Source organism: Lissotriton vulgaris, chromosome 3_1 (genome assembly GCF_964263255.1).
Source record: "Lissotriton vulgaris chromosome 3_1, aLisVul1.2, whole genome shotgun sequence".
Taxonomy (NCBI): Eukaryota; Metazoa; Chordata; class Amphibia; order Caudata; family Salamandridae; genus Lissotriton; species Lissotriton vulgaris.
In genome coordinates this window covers 1,228,075,325-1,228,095,430 of record NC_141689.1, presented here as the reverse complement: position 1 = coordinate 1,228,095,430, position 20,106 = coordinate 1,228,075,325, and the positions used below count along the sequence as shown (strand labels likewise).

At 42.8% G+C, this 20,106-nt stretch overlaps 1 protein-coding gene across 1 annotated transcript in view; it reads right to left on the bottom strand.

Moving 5' to 3' along the window:
- CFAP299 (cilia and flagella associated protein 299) overlaps positions 1-20,106 on the bottom strand; it is a 2,008,232-nt gene that overhangs the window by 66,705 nt on the left and 1,921,421 nt on the right. The window contains exon 5 of the mRNA XM_086963158.1: positions 14,871-15,000. Coding sequence (XP_086819284.1) covers positions 14,871-15,000 — 130 coding nt within the window. The remainder of the gene's footprint in view (positions 1-14,870; positions 15,001-20,106) is intronic.

Genomic DNA, 20,106 nt, shown 5'->3' with positions numbered 1-20,106 from the left:
AGGTTTGTTTTTCTCATTCTCATTTCTAATGTGTCTGTTGCCGGGATAGACGTGTCCCGCTCTCCCCCGCAGCCCCGCAACCCCCCCGCGGCTCGCTCCCGGAACCCTGCACTCATTTAAAAAAAATCTTTTGTTCACGAATATTGTCCATGCGGTGCCTAGTTTATTCTGATAGTCTGTGGTGAGTGTTCCCTGCACTCTGCCCGTTCCATGAAACCTCGCTGCGCCATGTTACCCCCGAGCTTCTCGCCTCTCGCCCCTCCCCCCACACTACCATCACGCAGCCTAGCAGTGTGCCATGCAGGTAGAGTTGCTAGCAGGTAAGCGGCATATTTTTATTCTTTTTTTATATCCCTTTCCCGCCCCCCTCCCGCTGTCCGTGTGCCCATCCCCCCTCCCGCTGTCCGGGAGCCCGTCCCCCCTCCCGCTGTCCGTGAGCCCATCCCCCCCCGCTGTCCGTGTGCCCGTCCCCCCTCCCGCTGTCAGTGAGCCCGTCCCCCCTTCCAGTTTCGAAATATATATGTTTGTGTCTGTATTTTCGGTTTAAAAACATAATTTGTATCAGTTCTAAGTGTGGCTTTTAGAACGTTATCGATTTTGTTGGTCTCTCTCTCTCTAGCACTTTAAGGGTCACCTTGCAACTTGCTCACATTCATTTACCTTTCCCCGAGTCACCAAAGCTCTTCATAGTAACAACGGTTTCTGCAGAAAACTAGGTTAGTCATCAAGATCACCACCCGTTTACGGGTGACTTGGTCTCCACTCACCGTCCACAGTACAGTGCCTGAAGAACACTAGCTATGCAAACGTTGCTGCCACTCAAGTCTTGTTGCAAGGACAGATTTTGAAAGCTCCTGGCAGGCGAAAGCTGCAAAGAACCTGGGATCAGCCGGAGAGGGCATTTGTTCAAGGGGCTTGTTGTCATGTCTCAGCACACCTTTCACCGCCACACAGAGTGCAGGGTTATTCTCCACATGCCTAAACTAGGCTAACTCATTTATCGGTGAAAAGGGTTTATACTACCGGGGAAAAGAATGCATGTTGTTCTTGCAAGCGGGTACTGATCCACACAATCTGGGCGACAGAAGAGATTTTAAAGAAAGATTCCCAAAGAACCCTTTAGTAGCAAAGAGAAAATCCAACAGAGAAGTCAAGAGCCAGGTCATATGGGAGATGAGAAGCACCTTTAATAGACAGACATGCAGCCTGTGGAAGAGTGCGAGGGGCTGTCGATTATAACACAGTGTCTGTATGTACCATGCCTATGCTTTGGGCTGATCTCCAAGGCCTCGGGGTGTAAAGGAGCAAAGGCCTCGCTTTACAAGACAAAATCAAACTGTCAAACGAGAGGTAAACAAAGGCATCAGCTTCACGTCACTGCTGCAGAACCCTAACCCATCATAATATGAGGTGACATCGACTCTTATCCCAGCCCACTCATCACCCCCCTGGTCCCCTTTCAACATGCACAGGATGCTGGAGAATTAATACCCCAACAGGAGTAACACACATCACTAACAAATCGTGCCCCGGAACAGCATTAGTTCTTCTTGACGGACTGTAACCTGATGAAATCAAAGAAAAGCAACTGACAAAATGTAAAGTTTAGCAAGGGTAAATTTAACGACTTGGTCACTGTTACTTTATCAAGTCAGTTAGGCTAGTGCAGGTTCCTGGGTACCAATGCTCATAGAAGGTATTCTGGGAGTTGTTTTCGTTTGAGTGGCAGGCCGGATACCAATGGTTTGTTCAGAATAGCCAAGCACTGGAAACATGGCTGTGCTTGCTCCCCTGCCCCCTTGCTGTGCTTGCTCCCCTGCCCCCTGGCTGTGCTTGCTTCTCTGCCCCCTGGCTGTGCTTGCTTCCCTTGCCCCCTGGCTGTGCTTGCTTCCCTGCCCCCTGGCTGTGCTTGCTTCCCCGCCCCCTGGCTGTGCTTGCTCCCCCGCCCCCTGGTTCCCCTTCCCCTGGCTGTGCTTGCTCCCCTGCCACCTGGCTGTGCTTGCTCCCGTGCCACCTGGCTGTGCTTGCTTCCCTGCCCCCTCGCTGTGCTTGCTTCCCTGCCCCCTCGCTGTGCTTGCTCTCCTGAGTGTGTGTGTGGCTCTGGGTGGGTGTGTGTGGCTCTGGGTGGGTGTGTGTGGCTCTGGGTGGTTGTGTGTGGCTCTGGGTGTGTGTGGCTCTGGGTGTGTGTGGCTCTGTGTGTGTGGGTCTGTGTGTGTGTGGGTCTGTGTGGTGTGGGCCTGTGTGTTTGTGGGTCTGTGTGTGTATGTGGCTCTGTGTGTGTGGCTGTGTGTATGTGTGGCTCTGTGTGTGTGTGGGGGGGGGCTCTGTTGGTGTGTGTGGGTCTGTGTTGGTCTGCATGTGGGTCTGTGTGTGTGTGGGTCTGTGTGTTTTTGTGTGGCATTTGCCAGAGATTAAACTATTGGCATTGTAAATGACAATGCCATTTATTTATCTGTTTTCAGAACCAACACATAAATACAAATTTTGTCATTTACAATGCCAATAGCTCAAACTTTTCAAAAGGCGAAACCATTGCATTGTAAATGCTTGTTTCTAATCTAAGAGACAATGTGGCACCGAAGGTCGATAGCAAACTGGCCCCGTGAATTCATTTTTTTCCCTTCCAGTTTACTCAACAGAATCAACAGCTGTTAGGGGAGCCAAAAATGAAAGGAACGGTGGGGTGGGAAGTGTACAAGTTAAGAAATTCAATATCCAGGTAGAAACCCCAGGTGGCAGGAAACAGCTGGCAAACGTGTAGCCCAATCACAATGTCAGAACGAGAGTTAAAGAGAAATGCGCTATCGAAAACATGTGCGCGAAAGTAAGCTTGTAATGCAATGAAGGCAGGAAACGTGTGCTGGCATTCCACGGCTGGCCTCAATTAAGGGTAGATAGCTTTGGGACAGCCGAGCCACAGGCTTCGAGGCACACCTGCCAGCCAGCAGGGGTGCTCAGGGCACAAGCCAGCTTTCAGCCAAAGAGCTCGCTTCAGTAAACACTGGAAACGAATATCCCAACGGAAAATATAAAAGAATAAAGGCCACAGAATAATGTAAAACAGTATTGCATTGGATTTCAGGCCACGCAAGGTGGAGTTTTCCCTGGTGGAAAGGCAGCCGTCGCTTTTTTTGCATTCTTTCTGTTGCTCGCCTGTCAGGGATTGAGCATAACATACACAACCTGCTCCATGGTGGTATGCACCCAGTCTACAACAGACAACACCCTGAACACGGCTTTCTTATGCTGCAAAACAGCATTGTCCACCACATAAAACAAATTCCATAACATAGCCCCCAACAGTTAAAGACATGCCATATCATGAGGAACAATAACTTGGGATGGGCCAAAAATAGCACCACCCCGGGCAGTTTGTAAACTTCCCTCCAGGGTTTCCAGATTCCTAATATTAGGATTTTTTGACCGGGAAAAATAGAGGGAAATGGCTGAAACCATACACAAACATCAATGGCTAACAAATCATGTTTACACAGCCTGATCCATGAATAACCTTTGCTAAGATTTTGCACTATGTCTGTTGCACCAACAATAAGAGCAAACTGATGTATTCTTCATGTAGCAGGATGGAAGCAAGCCATGTTTCCATTTTGAAAATGTTCTGTATTGAGCAAAAAGCATTTGCACCATATTGCAGTGAAGCAAACTTTACGTAATATAAACTCTTGTTATTTGTAACACGTCAGTTTGACAGCGCACAGCAGTCTAAAGATTTATTCAGCACCAGTCACATCTCTCACGTGTATGGGTAGTAATGGGTAGTAATGGTCCCCAGTAACCCCCACTGTAATTCAGCACCCCAGAGTCACAAACACCAAGGGCATTGGTAACTCTGTATTGGCAACTGTAGGGCAGAGGGGAGAGTTATTACGTATTTCAAATGTGGTCCTCCCTGAGCTAAGCTCTCTACCTAACCATTGAAGTAGAAATGTGTAAGTGGTTATCTGCGCTTGGAGACTAAGGGGCATATTTACAATAACATGGAGTGCGGAGCTACACCAAATTTGGCAGCGGCATGTTTCGAAATGTTGAAAATGCAGGGATGCACCGTATGCACAAGAATACGGTGCACCTGTGTGTTTCCCCTAGCGCTGGCACCTGCGACCATATTGCTAGGTTGCCTGCGCTGCAGGGATGATTGTTTATGGGCAGGAAGGGACATATAAACAATCAATAATGGTGATTTGCACACACATAGCAAAAAACGAGGAGAAATTAGGAGAAATCAGTCATTTCTGCTTGTTTTTACCTCAACCTTGTAAATCTGGAGCAATGTCAAAAAGCAATGCGTTTTGCAGTGTACAGTCCACAGCAACACCCAATGCATGCCCCTTTGCCACAGAGAATTGCAGTGGAAAGGGACACATTTATAAGGTGCCCTTAAGCCATGCAAAGTGGCTTAGAGCCACCTTGTAAATATGGAAAATGGCGCTGCGCCACTGGAGCATCAAAAAAAGTGACGCTCCGGTGGGAGTGAGGGCTTGTAAATATGCCCCTAAGACATATAAGATTGGGGCTGGCTCTTCCCAAATACCACTCAATATTTTAGCTTGAATCCAACTAGACATTTCATTTTGATCGATGAATGATATCATCTATGAAAGTGAGAATAAATTAGTTACAAATCTAGGCCTAGATTGCCCAAGATTCAGGCAATGCAACACGGATATCTGTAGTGTTGAATTGCACGAATGGCAACATATTGTGCAGACCTCATGCATCGGTTTTCTTACCATCATCCATCACACAAGCACTAAAAATGCAGTATTTGTGCAATGCTAAATTTGATCTAGACTAGCATGATGGCGAAAAGGTGAGCAAGTAATGTGTTGCATTGTTTTGTTCTCTAGCCACACCATTCTGTACATATCACTATGCACAGAAAACCACCTATGGGTAAATCACATACTATGTGGAAATTATACCTATTCGTTGGTGCTCGGATTCTAAGCACAGCCAGATCCAGCTAATTTGCTTGCCTTAAATAAGTAAGGGTTTGCTTGGAATCCTAGGTGTATTGAGCTGATGCTGGACATTTTTGTCCTCTATACACATATTATCAGGTGGTTTGGACTACATGATGCAATGCGGTTCCAGCCCTGGACTCACATCAACTTTTGACATAAAAAAAACAATGTCACTTGCATCACCTTGATTTGCAATGCACCCCGCGATGTTGTTTGAACACCAGTGCTAAAGTTTGGTAAATATTTACTCTTATCCACCATGATGCACTACTGAATTTGAAGAATAATGAGGACTACTGACCCATACCCCTGTCTGGTGCCATGATTTTGGATTTAGAAATTATCAAAGGGAACTCTGACCATGAACTTCCATCTATGGCTCTGCATCTCAGACAAATTGCCTCTCAGTGGCCTTTCCCACTGGTAAAACACATAAAAATATCCAGCAAAAGTCAGTAGTAAGTGCATTTCTAGGTTGGGTAGAGAGACTTAACCCACCAGCCCCCTCCCTAATGCCATGGGGTTGCAGCTGAACAACTTTCTACACACTTGTATATATTTGTCTGTTGAGAAAAAAAGAACAAAATACACAAAACCTCCAAACTTAAAATTGGGGATTTTCTCCTGTGGACAATCCAATTGTGAACTTTCATAAGAGTAGGAATATGCTGAAAATATCGGTGTAGATTCCCAAAAGTGTTCTTGTGGAATGCTCTATGCAAAACGTATTTAGAAATTTAGAATATGTAGAATATCCACTAAGAGAAAACATTTTGTAAATATTTTGAATTTTATAATCACAGTTTTTTAGTAGGAGAGGGATCAGTAGCCAGGATCTGTCAAAAGTGTATGTCACAACATGTGGTAATGTTTGGACCTGCCAAAGAGCTTACATTCACATTTAGCACCTCTTTTGGAGCTTTGCTTATTCCATAATCCTCAGATCGATAAAGAAACGCCATGGAACCATCAGCCCACAAGGAGGGACACCTCGCAGTATTAGTTCAGGCAACCATGACACATTTTCCAAGCAAAGCCTGGAAAGGCAGGGACAATGTAGAATGGCTCTTACATATAGGAAGCAAACTCCCTACATGTTGGTGCCATTTGTTTTTTTATTTAGAAAAAACACAAATCCAGCTTTGAGAGTTTATTTCCTCAATCAAAAAACTTTGCTGAGCAGGGGCTGTATTATGCATTGTGATTGTTTGTGCCTGGTGCACCTTTCAAAAGGTGCACTGGGTGCAAACAATCACAATGCACCCTATTATGATGTATGTGCTGCCCCCAGGGCAGCCGCGAACTTGTGCTGCCCCCAGGGCAGCGAATTCATGTGAAAACACGAAGAAGCTGCTCCGTGTTTTCACAGTGCAGGCGGCACCCACCTGCACTTTTACAGGGTAGTAGAGATCCCCTTCCAGGCTGGTACAGCGACCTTTTAAATGGCGCACTATCAGTGCACCTCCTTAGGGCTCCATTGACTCTGTGCCCCCTTCTGTAATATGGCGTGCGCGCAGAGTCAAAGGAATTCCCTCATTTGCATAGAGTACGGTCCTATGTAAATGACGTAACACCCTCTGAAGGAAGCGCTGGCGTTTTAAGTGTGCCAGCGCTATTGGTATTATAGAAGGGGACGCACAAGAGTCTTCACCCCCTTCTATAATATCGAAGTGCCCCCGGGGTGCGCAAAGCTGGCGCAAACGCCCGTTGCGCCCCCGGGGCACTTACTCTAACACGTCCCCAGGTGCTTTAAACATGGGACCCACACAGCAAACCAGTACTCTGAGAGAGCCGTTATGGCAATGGATACCTTCAAAGCACTGAGATACCCACAAGGCAGGCCCGTGGCTATAAATATGAAAAAGAACAGATTATGGATGGAATGCTGAATGATGCAAACATTCAACCCCAGCCACTGATTTGAATTTAATTCATCACTTATTTGCTCACCGTGCTACCACAGTTTGGACCCAGCCATATGCAAATCAGTCTTGACCCTGCTCCTCATAGGAACAGTCCAGCCCAAACAGCCAGGCCAGGTCCTCCCTGGACCGTAAACAAGCATCCTGGGACCAGTTTCGAAGTATCACCCCTCATCAGCCACAGTAGCTTGAATTCAGTTTCCCAGTGAGCATGGGACCCTCATCTGGGCATACCCTTTAGGGCGACAAAAGCTTGATGATGGATGCAATGCTTAAGATTGCAAATATTCACCCCCAGTCACAGAGCTGGGTTTAATCCATCATTGTTTTGCTCACCATGCCACTGTAGTGTGGACCCAACCATATGCAAATCAGTTTTGACCTTGCTCCTCATGGAAACAGTCCAGCCAGAATTGCCAGGCCAGGTCCTTCCTGGACTGGAATTAAGCATCCTGGCATCAGTTTAGGGTTATCACCCCTCATCAGCCAGGCTAGCTTGTATCCAGTGGCACAGTGAGCACGGGACCCACGTCTGGGCATACCCTTCCAACTTAGGGCGACAAAAGCAACAGATGATGGACAGAGTTTTGAACATTGCAGACATTCACTCCATTGTTTTTTTGCTCTAAATAGGGTAGATGGTCTTCCACCAGAATGGAGGTTGCAAACCAGCTGCCAGGATCTAAATGACCTAAGTGTCTGTTGAAGTAACAGCATCATCTTGACATTGACTCATTGTGAAGAATTTCAACTATCTGGAACCCGGTATTAATAAGGGCCAGTATCCACTGGCTGAATGTCCTCTGTCATGGGAAGTATATTGTTATCGGCCAATTCCAAATCAGCCTTTTGTAAAGAATCAAGAACACCATAGAAGAGTGAAGTATACCGGGAATGCATAGATAATAAGAAAATAAAGATAGTAGGTTAAGAAATGGACCATCTTCTCTATGCAATTTAAATGCTAAAATGTATCACTTAAAATATCTTAAAATATCTTAAAACATATAAATATATACAAGCATTAACATAGGCTCGAGGTCACACCTTAATATGTGAGGGCCAAGCTATTGGCTTTGCTAATGCTTGTTTGCAATCCACAGTGAAAAATAGTAAAAATAAATACATTCAAAATGGCTGACAGTGTATCACCTCAAGGTGCATAGTCAACCATCTTTGAATGTTTTGTGTCTATGAGACACAAAATATTCCAAATGGCCACAGGTGCATCATAAGGTATGAAGCTGTCCATTTTCACATGGGTTTTCAGAAAGAAAAAGCAAGTGCATGCTCAAGCATCATGATGTGATGAGGCACTCCTAAGCACCACAACGCACCAGCAACCATTATGGCTTTTCGTGTAAATTAAATGTACTGTTCCAAGATGGTCAATAGCTGTCTCCGAACTGTAAAGTAAATTACAAAAGAGAAAGCACCGAGCACAAAAATAATGTTCCAATAGCAATGTGCGGCTGATATCCCTCCCCAAAAATAATTTAAAGAAGAAAGAATAAAAGAAAAAGTGGGAAGGGAAGAAGCTGGGGAGCAATGTAACTGCGGGCAGTGATGAAAAGCAAGCAGAGCAGGTAGGGCTGTCACCACCGTGCAGGAAATGGTGGGAGAACAAAATAATCATAGGAGTGTCGATCCATGGAAAAAGTGAATGGGAAAGCAACATGCTCAGGGGGATCAAAGGCAAGGAGTAGGTGGGTGGGGAACAAAAGGCAACAAAGGGGTGGGTAGGAGTGACAGAGCAACTGAGTAATATCTGAGGGTGAAAAGCAACAGAAGAGTGGGGAGGAGTGGCAGAGCAAAGGAAGAAGTCGGGATGCTTCAACAAACAGAAGAGGGTCCCTGAATACTGGAATGCAGGGGATGCAACATGCACAGCAGAAAGAGGGCGGCAAAAATGTAATACAAAATAAGCACATAAAGGGAACAACAGAAAAACACATACACTGCCATGGAGTGATGAAAGAAAAAGAAAAAAACATTTCGCAGTAGCAGTTTTTATGTAGTCCAAATGTTTTATTTATATTTATAAATTCCTCTTTAGCTTCAATAAAAGTTGTGCTTATGGCAAAACTGCTGAACAACCAAACATATTAAGTTAAATACAAAATATGTACACATTTTAACTAACATTTGTAACCTTTTGACACAATTGCATTCATTTATGTTTTTGGAGTTCGTTTTTTGTTGTACGTTGAAACTGATTGCGCACACTTTGCTGACATCAACAAATGTCAATTTACTAAGCATTTTTGCAAGTGTATCGCATGCTCACGTGTATAGGGCAGGTTAGGACCTGCGCTGTGTGCATTAGGCATGGCAGCGTGTTTTAGGCACCCATCTTCAATCTACATGCAGCCTGCTCCCTTTCTGCATGTAAACAGTTGTGGCTCCTACAGATGGCTGACCCTTTGGGACAACATCTATTGTAGACCTATATCTGTGAAGGACACGTGAACAGGGAGAGAGGAGCAATGGGACTGTAGTATGGTTTCCTCCAATAAAATAAAAGTCTTGAATCTTCAAATTAAAAGGTAAAGATTTATTCTAGAGGAAAATGACCCAAAACAGATCCCTTCACATCACAGGCTTGTACTTGTAAACTCAAAAGGGAGTCACAAAAGTGGTAAGATGCTGTGATTCCTCAGACAATGGGATCTGAAGATATGCTGACCGCAAATCAATAGTTGTGAAAAACGTACTACTGCCCAAAGTATCTAGCATTTCTTGTATTCGAGGTAGTGGATGGCAGTCAACTATTATGTTACGATTCAGCATTCTTCGATCGGCACACAAACGAATATCGCCTGAACTTTTGCGTGCAACTACGGCCGCAGAAACCCATTCAGATGACTCTATTGGCGTAATAATGTCTTGTGAGCACATTTGTAGAAGAATTTTTTGTAAATCTTCACGAGCAGATAAAGGAACATATCTTCACTTTTGAATCACTGGAACAACATTTTCCTTGAGCTTGATAGTGTGGTCAAAACCCTTACACAACCCAACTTTATCAGAAAACACATTTGAATATTTTTCACATAGATTTATTAGTTTAGAATCTGTTTGATTCACGGATCCAAGTGAATCAGAGGATTCTTGAATGAAAGATAACATAGGAAGGTCTCCTAATATCACAGGTTCAGGATGACCAGGTCTCAAAATCATACCAAACTTGATTTGATCTTGCCAACCAAGTATATCTCTGCCGAAAGAGCTACATAAACCTTTATGTGAATGGTTCGGTCTTTAAAGGTTATAACATCACAAAAGTAACCACACATATCAATGTCAAATTCTCTGAATGCTTATGGGGTTCACATCCATAGGTATAAGCATAGTTCTAGACCAAAACTTGTTAAACGTTTTTTCATCTAATATCGTTATGGGAGATCCTGAATCTGCCATAACATAAATTTCAGTAATTACCAATTGAAACACAACATATTGGACCTTTACACTTTTTAGCATCACTATGTAATACGTTAATCTCAATAGATGATACAAGATTACTCATATCGTGATAAGAAGCATCTTCATCTACATTGAGTAAATTGATCTTGCTTTTTGCTTTAACATTTTTACAAACAGTATAAAAGTGTCCAATTTTCTGTTGCACCTTTTACCTTGTGCTGGACAATTCACGTAGTTACCTAAATGAAACTTGGAACCACAACGGTAACATTTACCTTTTTCTTTCAAAAGGACAATTTACTTTGGGTTTATTAGCAACAGCAACAGCATTAACTTCAGAATTAACAGAAGTAAAAGCTACCACTTTGGAATCCTCACTAACTTTTTGTGAGTCTTGTGTGAGAATTTTTAAGGATACAACAGATCTCTCAATGCTGCGTGCTAAATCCATCACTTCATCTCATGAAGGATTTTTACATGTAAGAATTCTTTCTTGGATCTTTTTGTTATAACAATTAAAGACAAGCTGATCCCTTAAAGCAGTATTTAAATAATCACCAAATTGACATTTAGCTGCGAAAACTCTTAGAACAGCTAAATAATCCTCAATAGATTCATCCTGGTTTTGTTTGCGTTTAAAGAATACATGACGTTCAACCATAACTGATGGTTCGTCTACATTTTGTTTACCTATTCTGGCCAGGGCCTCAGAAAACACATTCCAATTTTCAACTCCAGGATGGGCAGGGACAGGAGGTAAATTAAAAAAAAAACTTCCTGTCCAGCATCTCCTAAATGATTAAACAACAGAGCTTGTTTCCTTGATGCAGAATATTTTAAAGCATCAATAGCTTCCGGATAATTTTCAAAATTACGAAACCATTTATGCCAACGAGTGTTTGGTTTACCTGGTTTCTCTAAAAATGGAGGAGGTTGCATAACATTATTAGCAGATGAGGTCATTTTGCAACAGTAAATATTAATAAAAGTAGATAATACTTTGTTAAAGTAAGATAACAATATAGGTATGGAAGTTAAAGATAAATAATTAAAACTGACCAAAATGTAAATAAAATCACAATTATAGTATTTAAAACAAATGGAAGTAGTGCCTTAAATAAGTACAATATTAGATAGAACGTGTGAGATATTTCATACTTAATCGTGCTTAAAAAGACACAGGCCCGGATTCATCAAACTAAAATCATCCGCTCGCAAAGGGGCAGATTCTCAGAATCTGCCCCTTTGCGAGCGGTATTTTTGCATTTGCAATTTGCGAGTCGCAATTAGGGAATTTCAAAGAAATCGCCATTTTTTAAGTGATTTCTTGATGCATTCCATTTTGCAATTCCTTAATAGCGAATCTGTATTTTTCGCTATTAAGGAATCGCAAATTGGGTTGTTGATGCATCTGGGGGACAGTTTTTTCTTTTTAAAATAGGTTGTAAGTCACTGTAATAAGTTCTTACTGTTGAAAAAGTGTGTGTGTCACTGTGATGACACACTTGAAAAATGAGACGATATCCCTCGAAGAAGATCTGCTTCCGAAGACTCGAAATGTTTATGGAGTTGCTAGGCAATTTCAAGATGGCCGAGACGTCGGCGTCAATAGCGTGATGACATCATACGTTTCCCATCATGCCTTTTTTGCAGTGACCCGTCGTGAAAGAAGAGTAGTTCCAAGAACTACAGATGGCGAACGGTGATGAACGGTGGAATTGAAGACAAGATAATGTCCTTTGAAAGATGCAGAACGATGCAGGATTGCAATTCAATGATAAACAATAAGGCAACGGCCGATAGAAAGGTAACAATAAATCTGTTTCCAAAATGCCAGAACTACGCCAAAATCCAAAGCTGAATAATCCTTTCTGCAGGTTCGAGAAAATCCACCAAGTTTTCACCGTTTTAAATAACAACGTGTAGACAACAACGAATGCAAACACTTTCCACAGTTTTTCAGTAATCAAAATCACAATAGTTTGTGAAATATTATTTAAAGAAAAATATATATATATTTCCAAATTTTGAATCAAGGTCTTTCAAATGATATTTACCAGAATATCCACAAAGTTAGTAGACAAGACAAGGTAAATGTAGAAATAAAATAAAAGAATCCAACTTCTTGAAGTTTCGAGGTCGGTGGGTCAAGTCTGCATCGTCGCCAAAATATGTAGTATGGTTTCCTCCAATAAAATAAAAGTCTTGAATCTTCAAATTAAAAGGTAAAGGTTTATTCTGGAGGAAAAGGACCCACGACAGATCCCTTCACATCACAGGCTTGCACTGGCTACAGACTAGAAAAGAATTCTAGAATCTAAGAAATCTAGAATCCAAATACATCATAAATAATTATATAAATATCATCTCAGAGAAGTGCATTGAATAAAGCTTACCACAGGGACAGGGACACATAGATGGTGGGACAGGAAGCAGACAGACCAGGCAACGTGGTGACTTGGATAAGTAGACAGAGTTGCAGGGACAGGCAGATATTTGGCCATGGAGACATGGACAATTGGGCAGGGTGACATCAGCACAGGGACAGTGCGATGTTGGTCCCGGAAGAGGGGGGCACAGACACTGTGACAGACAGACAGCCACTGACACAGTTAAACACAAAACGTATGACAAAAAGACGCTATTACCTAAGAATGGAGGCACAAGCAGGTCGTCAATGAGACTCGGTCACCGGGGATGAAAAATACAGGCACAGGCACAGAGAAGCACAGATCAGAAGGACACCAACTCTGAAGCTGGGATGCAGAGAAGTTAAACGGTAAGGCACAAACAGTTGGACAGGAAACAAGGACTGTGGAAAAGAAGGGATGTGAGAAGGTGAGCAATGGACAATGGGAAAAGAAAGGCTAGAGAAGGAATCATGTACAGAGGTCCAGAGTTATAAGAAGACTTGGACATGAAGACAGAGACACTTGAAAATGGAAACACGGACACTCGAACAGGGTGCTATGAACAACTAGACAGAGGAACGTACACAAAACAGGGAGAGATAGGACATAGGAAAGAAAGACACTGGTGCTGAGAGAATAGATAACTTGGACAGAGAGACATGGCTTTAGGGAAAGGGAGACATAAGCCCTGTGACAGGGAGACCTGGACCGTGGGGTAGGTAGACAAGACTTGTCGACACCCTCACCAGCAAGCTATCATAATCCAGGCAGCCTCTAACATCAAAACATAAAGGCATCGGCAGACATTGTACTTTACATTTATAACCTAACCACACAATACACAGTACTACCTTGTTGTTGACATACTTGCATATGACCCACATGGTGAGGGCACCAAACTCTTTTTCTGCTGTTCTCCCATCAGAGACTTGGAAAAAACTCTAATAAATGTGCATGGAACTTGTGAGCCCTGAATTATGCATACTGAAGTGGAATACCAGGAAGTCCCTTTTGCTATGACTCCCTGCTCACGAATGGTCAGACTTCCCTTTAGTGAATACAAGTATGCATAAGCAACTGTTTACTATAACAGATTCCAGTCAAATTGGTCCCAGTCCAGTCCAGTTGCACAGTGCTGCAAAATAATGGGTCTACAACTAAAAATAATGAAAGACAGAATAAAAAATATATTCCTAATTAACTCAAGGAAATTCTTTCAACTTGGAGGTCAAGTTCTGTAAATATAGCTCATTAGTGTGTTGCACCAACTACTGGTGTCATCATAGCTGGAATGGGATCCAAAATGCAGTCCTGAAGTGTTTTGTTGGGGTGGGCGGAACTCGCAGAGTTTCACGCGGCAAAATTCTGTGAAGTTACCTAAAAACTCTGTGAGATTCTGCGGAGTTCCACGAGCGAGAGGTAATTTGGCATGTCATGCTGCTAGCGCTGTTTGGTGCTGATAGCTTGTTCCACACTGTAAAATCAGTGTGAACGGCACCACATAGCACGCCAGAGGGCGCTGCTTCTTTCTGCCACTCGCTCAAGTAGATTTTCTACTCAGCGGCAGCTTTCTAAATGCGAATGGAGCAACTTGCCATGGACGCCATGTTGAGAGATCTCACCAGGAGGTGTTCTAATACCCGAAAATCGAGTTAAGGGATGCAAATTCTCGCTCGCCAACTTTATGTTGGTGAGCCGCGTGCAAGCTGTCATGTGAGACTTGGCAGAGTTTTGCTGGAACTCCGCATTCCAAGTGGTACACGGAGTGGGCAAAACTCTGCGAACTCCTCCGGCAGGGCAGAATCATTCACCCACCACAAGTATTTTGAACAAACAGGTCCTTATTCCAATCATCTAAAACTTGGAGTAAGTATGACACTGTGGGGTTCTCCCCACAGGCACATTTTCAAAAATTGGACTAACAGCTATATTTATTCTTCAGGAATGACAAAGTTCAGAGGGATATTATTGCTCTTCAGCAGCAAAACCGGAAAACATTGTTGCTGCCACTAGGATATATCTAGTTTGCAAAAATTAGCCTCTTGGCTTACTGTAGGATACCCAGCAGGGTAGGAGAAAACAATGAGAAGTAGTGTGAGAATAATAGTTTGGAAAAAGTACTGTACCTTAGGATCCACGTTGATAATCTTCCGGTCTCGTTTGTTTTTGAAGAGTAAACCGGAAGCGTTCTCTGCGATCACTTGGTAGTTTGGGCTTGGGTTGGAAGTAGAGACATGAGTTTCCCAGTTGTAAAAGCTGTAAAGAAAGCAGTAACACAAACATTTTAGGAGGAAAGTCAAACAAATTAGAAGGAGGAACTGAGATAAAAAAAAAACACAAGACAAATGATAAAACGAAATGTGTGAGAGAGGATGTCACACATGAAAGTCCGCTCATAAAGGGCATCCTACCAAAAAGATAAACAAACCTAAGTAATTGTTCACTAATAAATGTATAAAGTCCTCAGGGACTGATTGCAGTAATCATCGAGATCAGTCAGCATTATAATTATAATAGCAAAAACAACAATTGATGGACAGAATGCAGAACAATGTCATACATTCACCCCAGTACAGAGATCTGGGCCTAAATCCATCGTTTTTTAGCACTCCACACCACCCCATTCAGACATGGCCATATGCAAATCAGCCTTGAACCTGTGCCTCATGGGAACAGTCCAGCCCGAACTGCCAAGCCATGTCTTTCCTGGACCGGAATCAAGCATTCTAGGACTGGGGTGAATGTATGACATTGTTCTGCATTCTCTCCATCAACTGTTGGTTTTGCAATTATAATTATAATAGCCATGATAACATATTAACATATACTAAAATATATGACAAAGAAGTATTCATGACAGAATAAGAGAGAATCTAAAGCAAATTGTCGTTAATATACAATAGAGGTATCCAAAACAAAGTACAAATATCTTTAACACCAAACGCACATTAGAATCATTTGTATTATTGTACATAATGTAATTTGGTTGAAGAATGTCACCCTACTGTATATGGGTGCCCATATGTTCTATCAGCAGATAACATTTGGGGCCCGATGTAGGTCACCAAATACCGGTCGGTAACGGCCGAATTCTGCCGTTACCGACCGGTATTTGGTGATTGAGATGTAGGGGGCTATATTTTACAGAATCGGTAAATTTACCGATTATGTAAATTTACCGATTCTGTAAAATACCGAATCAGTAATTTTACCGATTTGGAAAATTCCTGATGTAGGTAGCACTGTTTCCAGTGCTACAGGCCTTTCAGATTCGGTATTTTACCACCCAATCCAATTGGGTGGTAAAATACCGAATCCAGGTGTGCATGCACATGTGTGCATGCACACCTATGCCATGTGACAGACAGACATGCCGTTAGGGCATGTCTGTGTGCCACATGGCACACATGCCTGTATTTGGGGTGCTAGAGGGTGTCAAAGTGACACCCCCTGCACCCTTGCTGGAATCGGTATTTACCGAATCGGTAAATACCGATTCGGTAATGCCCATTGATTCCTATGGGCTTCCATGCCCATTGGAATCAATAGGCATTACTGAATCGGTATTTACAGAATCGGTAAATACCGAATCTTAACGATTCGGTATTTACCGATTCTGTATTACCTACACCCCCCCCCCTCTATTTTACCACTTCTTAAATACCGATTCGTATCATTCAGTATTTAGGAAGTGGTAAAATAAAATTACCTACATCGGGCACTTGGTATGTTGCACATTATGTAATGGGGTACTGTATGAGTGAAAAGATGATTGAGCTTGGAAAGCATACATAGCAGGGTGAGAGTTAAGGTTAAGTGAGTATGATTGCGCGTGAGCCAAGGGTGGTAAACTTTTGAATTTTAAGTAATTTGGGCTTTAAGCTGTACCCTCTCTTGTACCCTGACAAACTGAACTCCCCATTATCATTACGTTTTTGCAGGGTTCTATTGTTTTTTAGATGTCCTTCTCTTTTATTTTATTTGCCTCCCACCTTGCGTTACCAAGAGAGGGGAAAGGGCATAATTCCCTGGTGCTTAATTTGTAAAACAATAAGTGCCAGGGTTCTCGTCAGGAGGCCACTGCAGCTTGCACCACACATTGCCACAGCCATGCTGTCGAGGAGAGTAACACCCCATCTACTAACCATTACACGCCTACAAGTGTGACAATTCAGACTATTTCAGGTCCCCATAGCTATAAGAATGGCTGGGGCAGCAGGTAATAGTCATATTTAATGTGTATTGAATGAATAATTACATGTTGTTGTGGTCATCTCCAAATTTGCCAGCCAATGCGACCTTATGGCAGCTGTCACAAGCCCCGGGGTTGAGATTTAAGTGTTGGTGCCGAGCACCGGAAACCACTGGCTAAAATTAAGCACTGTAATTCCCATCCCTGAACCGCCAAATAGCACGGAGTGGTGGGAATTTTACCCTGCTGTTGACCTACCCCTAAGGCCTGAGAGTAGATTGAAGGGTGGTGTGTTGCATAGCTCTCGCTACCTGGTCTAGAAAGTGTTTCTTCTCACCCTCTGTCTTGCTCAACGGTGGGTATAGTACGTTTGACACCTTCCTTTTTGCCCAAGGGTGGAGGTACTTCACATTTGGTATATTTTACCAAGTCACCTCGCCCATGGGTGAAGGTAAATTTTTTCACGCACACTTAGCTTGCCCAAGAGCAGGTGTGTAAGCGCCCTACCTTGACTCAAGACACAGGCTTTATTTCTCATGCCCCCTGCTTTGCCTAAAGGTTGTGGTGCTATATTTCCCATCAATGCCTTGCTGAAACGCAAGGGTGGTGGACACTTACTGCATTTTGACCCCCCTGTCTTGCCCACAGGTGGAATGGTATATTTTTTAACAAAATCCTACTTGTCCAAATTTGGAAGATATATTTTCAACCTCTTGCCTTGTCCATGGACCAAGAGTACTTTTTTGCCTCTTCCCCCATTTCGCTCATGGCCATCTTCCTGCCTCACTGCAGGGGGTGAGGCAGGAGATTATTTTTAAATACCTGGATATCTTCTATGTTCGCAAACATGGGAGGATGTGGGAGAGAAAAGCAATGAGGCAACTGTAAAGAAAAGGCTTCAAGCAGTGAGTAAAAGATCCAAGTTTTATTAAAGGCGAGGCACAGCACAAGTATATCGAAGCAATGCTAAGCAGTAACAGAAACACCAAGGGCTCTGGAACATCGAGCGTAAATTGTACAACTCAGGTACATAGTTCCATGTTCCAGGGAGGGAAAGGGGCAGGGAACGAGTAAAGAAGTGCAACAAGGAGAATGCAACACATCTCACCCTGAACATTGAAAAGAAAAGAGGAAGAGGAACAAAATGAAATGAATAAAATCAGGACAAAAACCTGGCAGGTAAAACTCTAGGTCGGTCATTGCTCTTGACTCTAGATGCCACAGATTGGGTGGAATGAAAAGAGTTACTATCAGGATTAGGAAAATCGTGTAACAGTGAAGCTTCATCATTAATAACAGAGCACCTTAAGGACTTGCATTTAGCAACCCTCCTTACATTCCATACTCTACCATCCTGAGTAATAACAGTTTTCTTACACACCTTAACAATTTTAATAGGATGACTGAACTTGAAAAAGCCTTTTACCAAAAAATCTGTATTTTTTATTCTAACCCAGTCTCCAACAGCAAAGTCAGGAACTTTAACATTCATTGTGGAGTCAAACAAACTTTTCATCTCGTCTTGCCTGCTCTCCACAAGTTTGGCAACTAGATTAAGATCAATATGGTCATCCACCTTAATAATTTTTTTAATCCACCATGGACACATGTCCGAAATAGGTTCTCTGCCCTTCAAAAGTCTGAAAGGACTTACCCCTGTCACCGAATGGGGAGTCATGCGATACATCCACAACTTTTTTCTTACAACATCCCTCCAATCAGCTGGCCTACCAGCTGATTGAATACCATCTGTTAGAACATGGTTAAACCGTTCCACTTGGCCATTTTCCCTCAGCTTATATAGGGATGTGGTCACATGTTTGGTATTACACATATGGAAACAACTTTCCATTTCTTGTGATGTGAGTTGCACCCCATTGTCCATTAGAGAAACCTTGGGGGACCCCTCACGTGCAAAAATGTCTTTGAAAAAAGTAATGATGACTTGACTAGAGACATTAGCTACAAACTAAACCTCCGCCCACTTAGAGTAGTAGTCCACCATAACAAGAGCAAAGCGGGCATTAGAAGTTAAATGTTTAAAAGGACCTGATATGTCAAAAGCTACTTTTTGCCACAGGCACTCAGGCAAAGAGACCAGTTTAAGGGGGGCAGAGGAGACTTTAAGCATTTTATCACTACTGATACATTCAGGACATTCTCTAACCACCCTATCTACCATTTTGTCAAGCCCAGGCCACCAAAAATGTGCCCAAATGAGCCGTTTCATAGAGGACATACCCAAATGTCCTTGGTGGGCAAGTAATAAAATCTTGTTCCACATAGACGCAGGAACAATGATCCTTTCTTCTTTAAAAAGCAAACCACCAAGGTTTCAATCTCACTTGAGACACGACAAAAAGGAGCAATTTCAGCAGAAGCAGCCCTTTCCTTGGGCCATCCATTTTATATGCATTCAATTATGCGTTGAGACACAACATCATTATTAATCTCTGTAATCCACTCAGTCTCAGACAAACACAAAAACTCTTGAGATATAAAATCTTTGACAGTGGCAACAATGTCCATTTCTTGTTCATCTCAGGAAACACACTCGCCGAACTCGGCAATCTAGAAAGAAAATCAGCTGTGACATTGCTCCTGCCAGGAACCTACATAACCTCAAAATCATATTCCTGTAGTCTAGATGTGAGACGGGCTATTATGGCAGTAGAGTTCCATCCTCCCCCTGGAGATAATATACCAACAAGGGGCTTATGATCAGTTCTGAGCGTAAATCTGTTTCCCCCCCACATAGTTACGAGAATGTTAAATGGCCCAGATGCAAGCCAGCAACTCTCTCTCAATCACAGAATATCTCCTCTGAGTCACAGAAAGAGCCCTAGAGGCAAAAGCCACACACCACTCTTCCTTCCCCGCACACTGGCTAAGAACTCCTTCAAGCTCATAAAAACTGCATCCACTGTGATAATACATCTCTTATTAAGGCAGAAAGGCTTCAGGGTGGGTGCATTAACAATTTCATTCTTAATCTGTTTGAGTGCTGTCACTTGCTTATCTAACCTGAAAAACGCCGAAGATTTTCTGGATAACTCCCTAAGAGGCTCCATTTTGGTTGCAAAATTCTGTATGAATTTACTATAATATTCACACAGGCCCGCAAAAGAAAGAAGTTTCTCTTTATTGTCAGAAGTGGGTGCATTGATGAT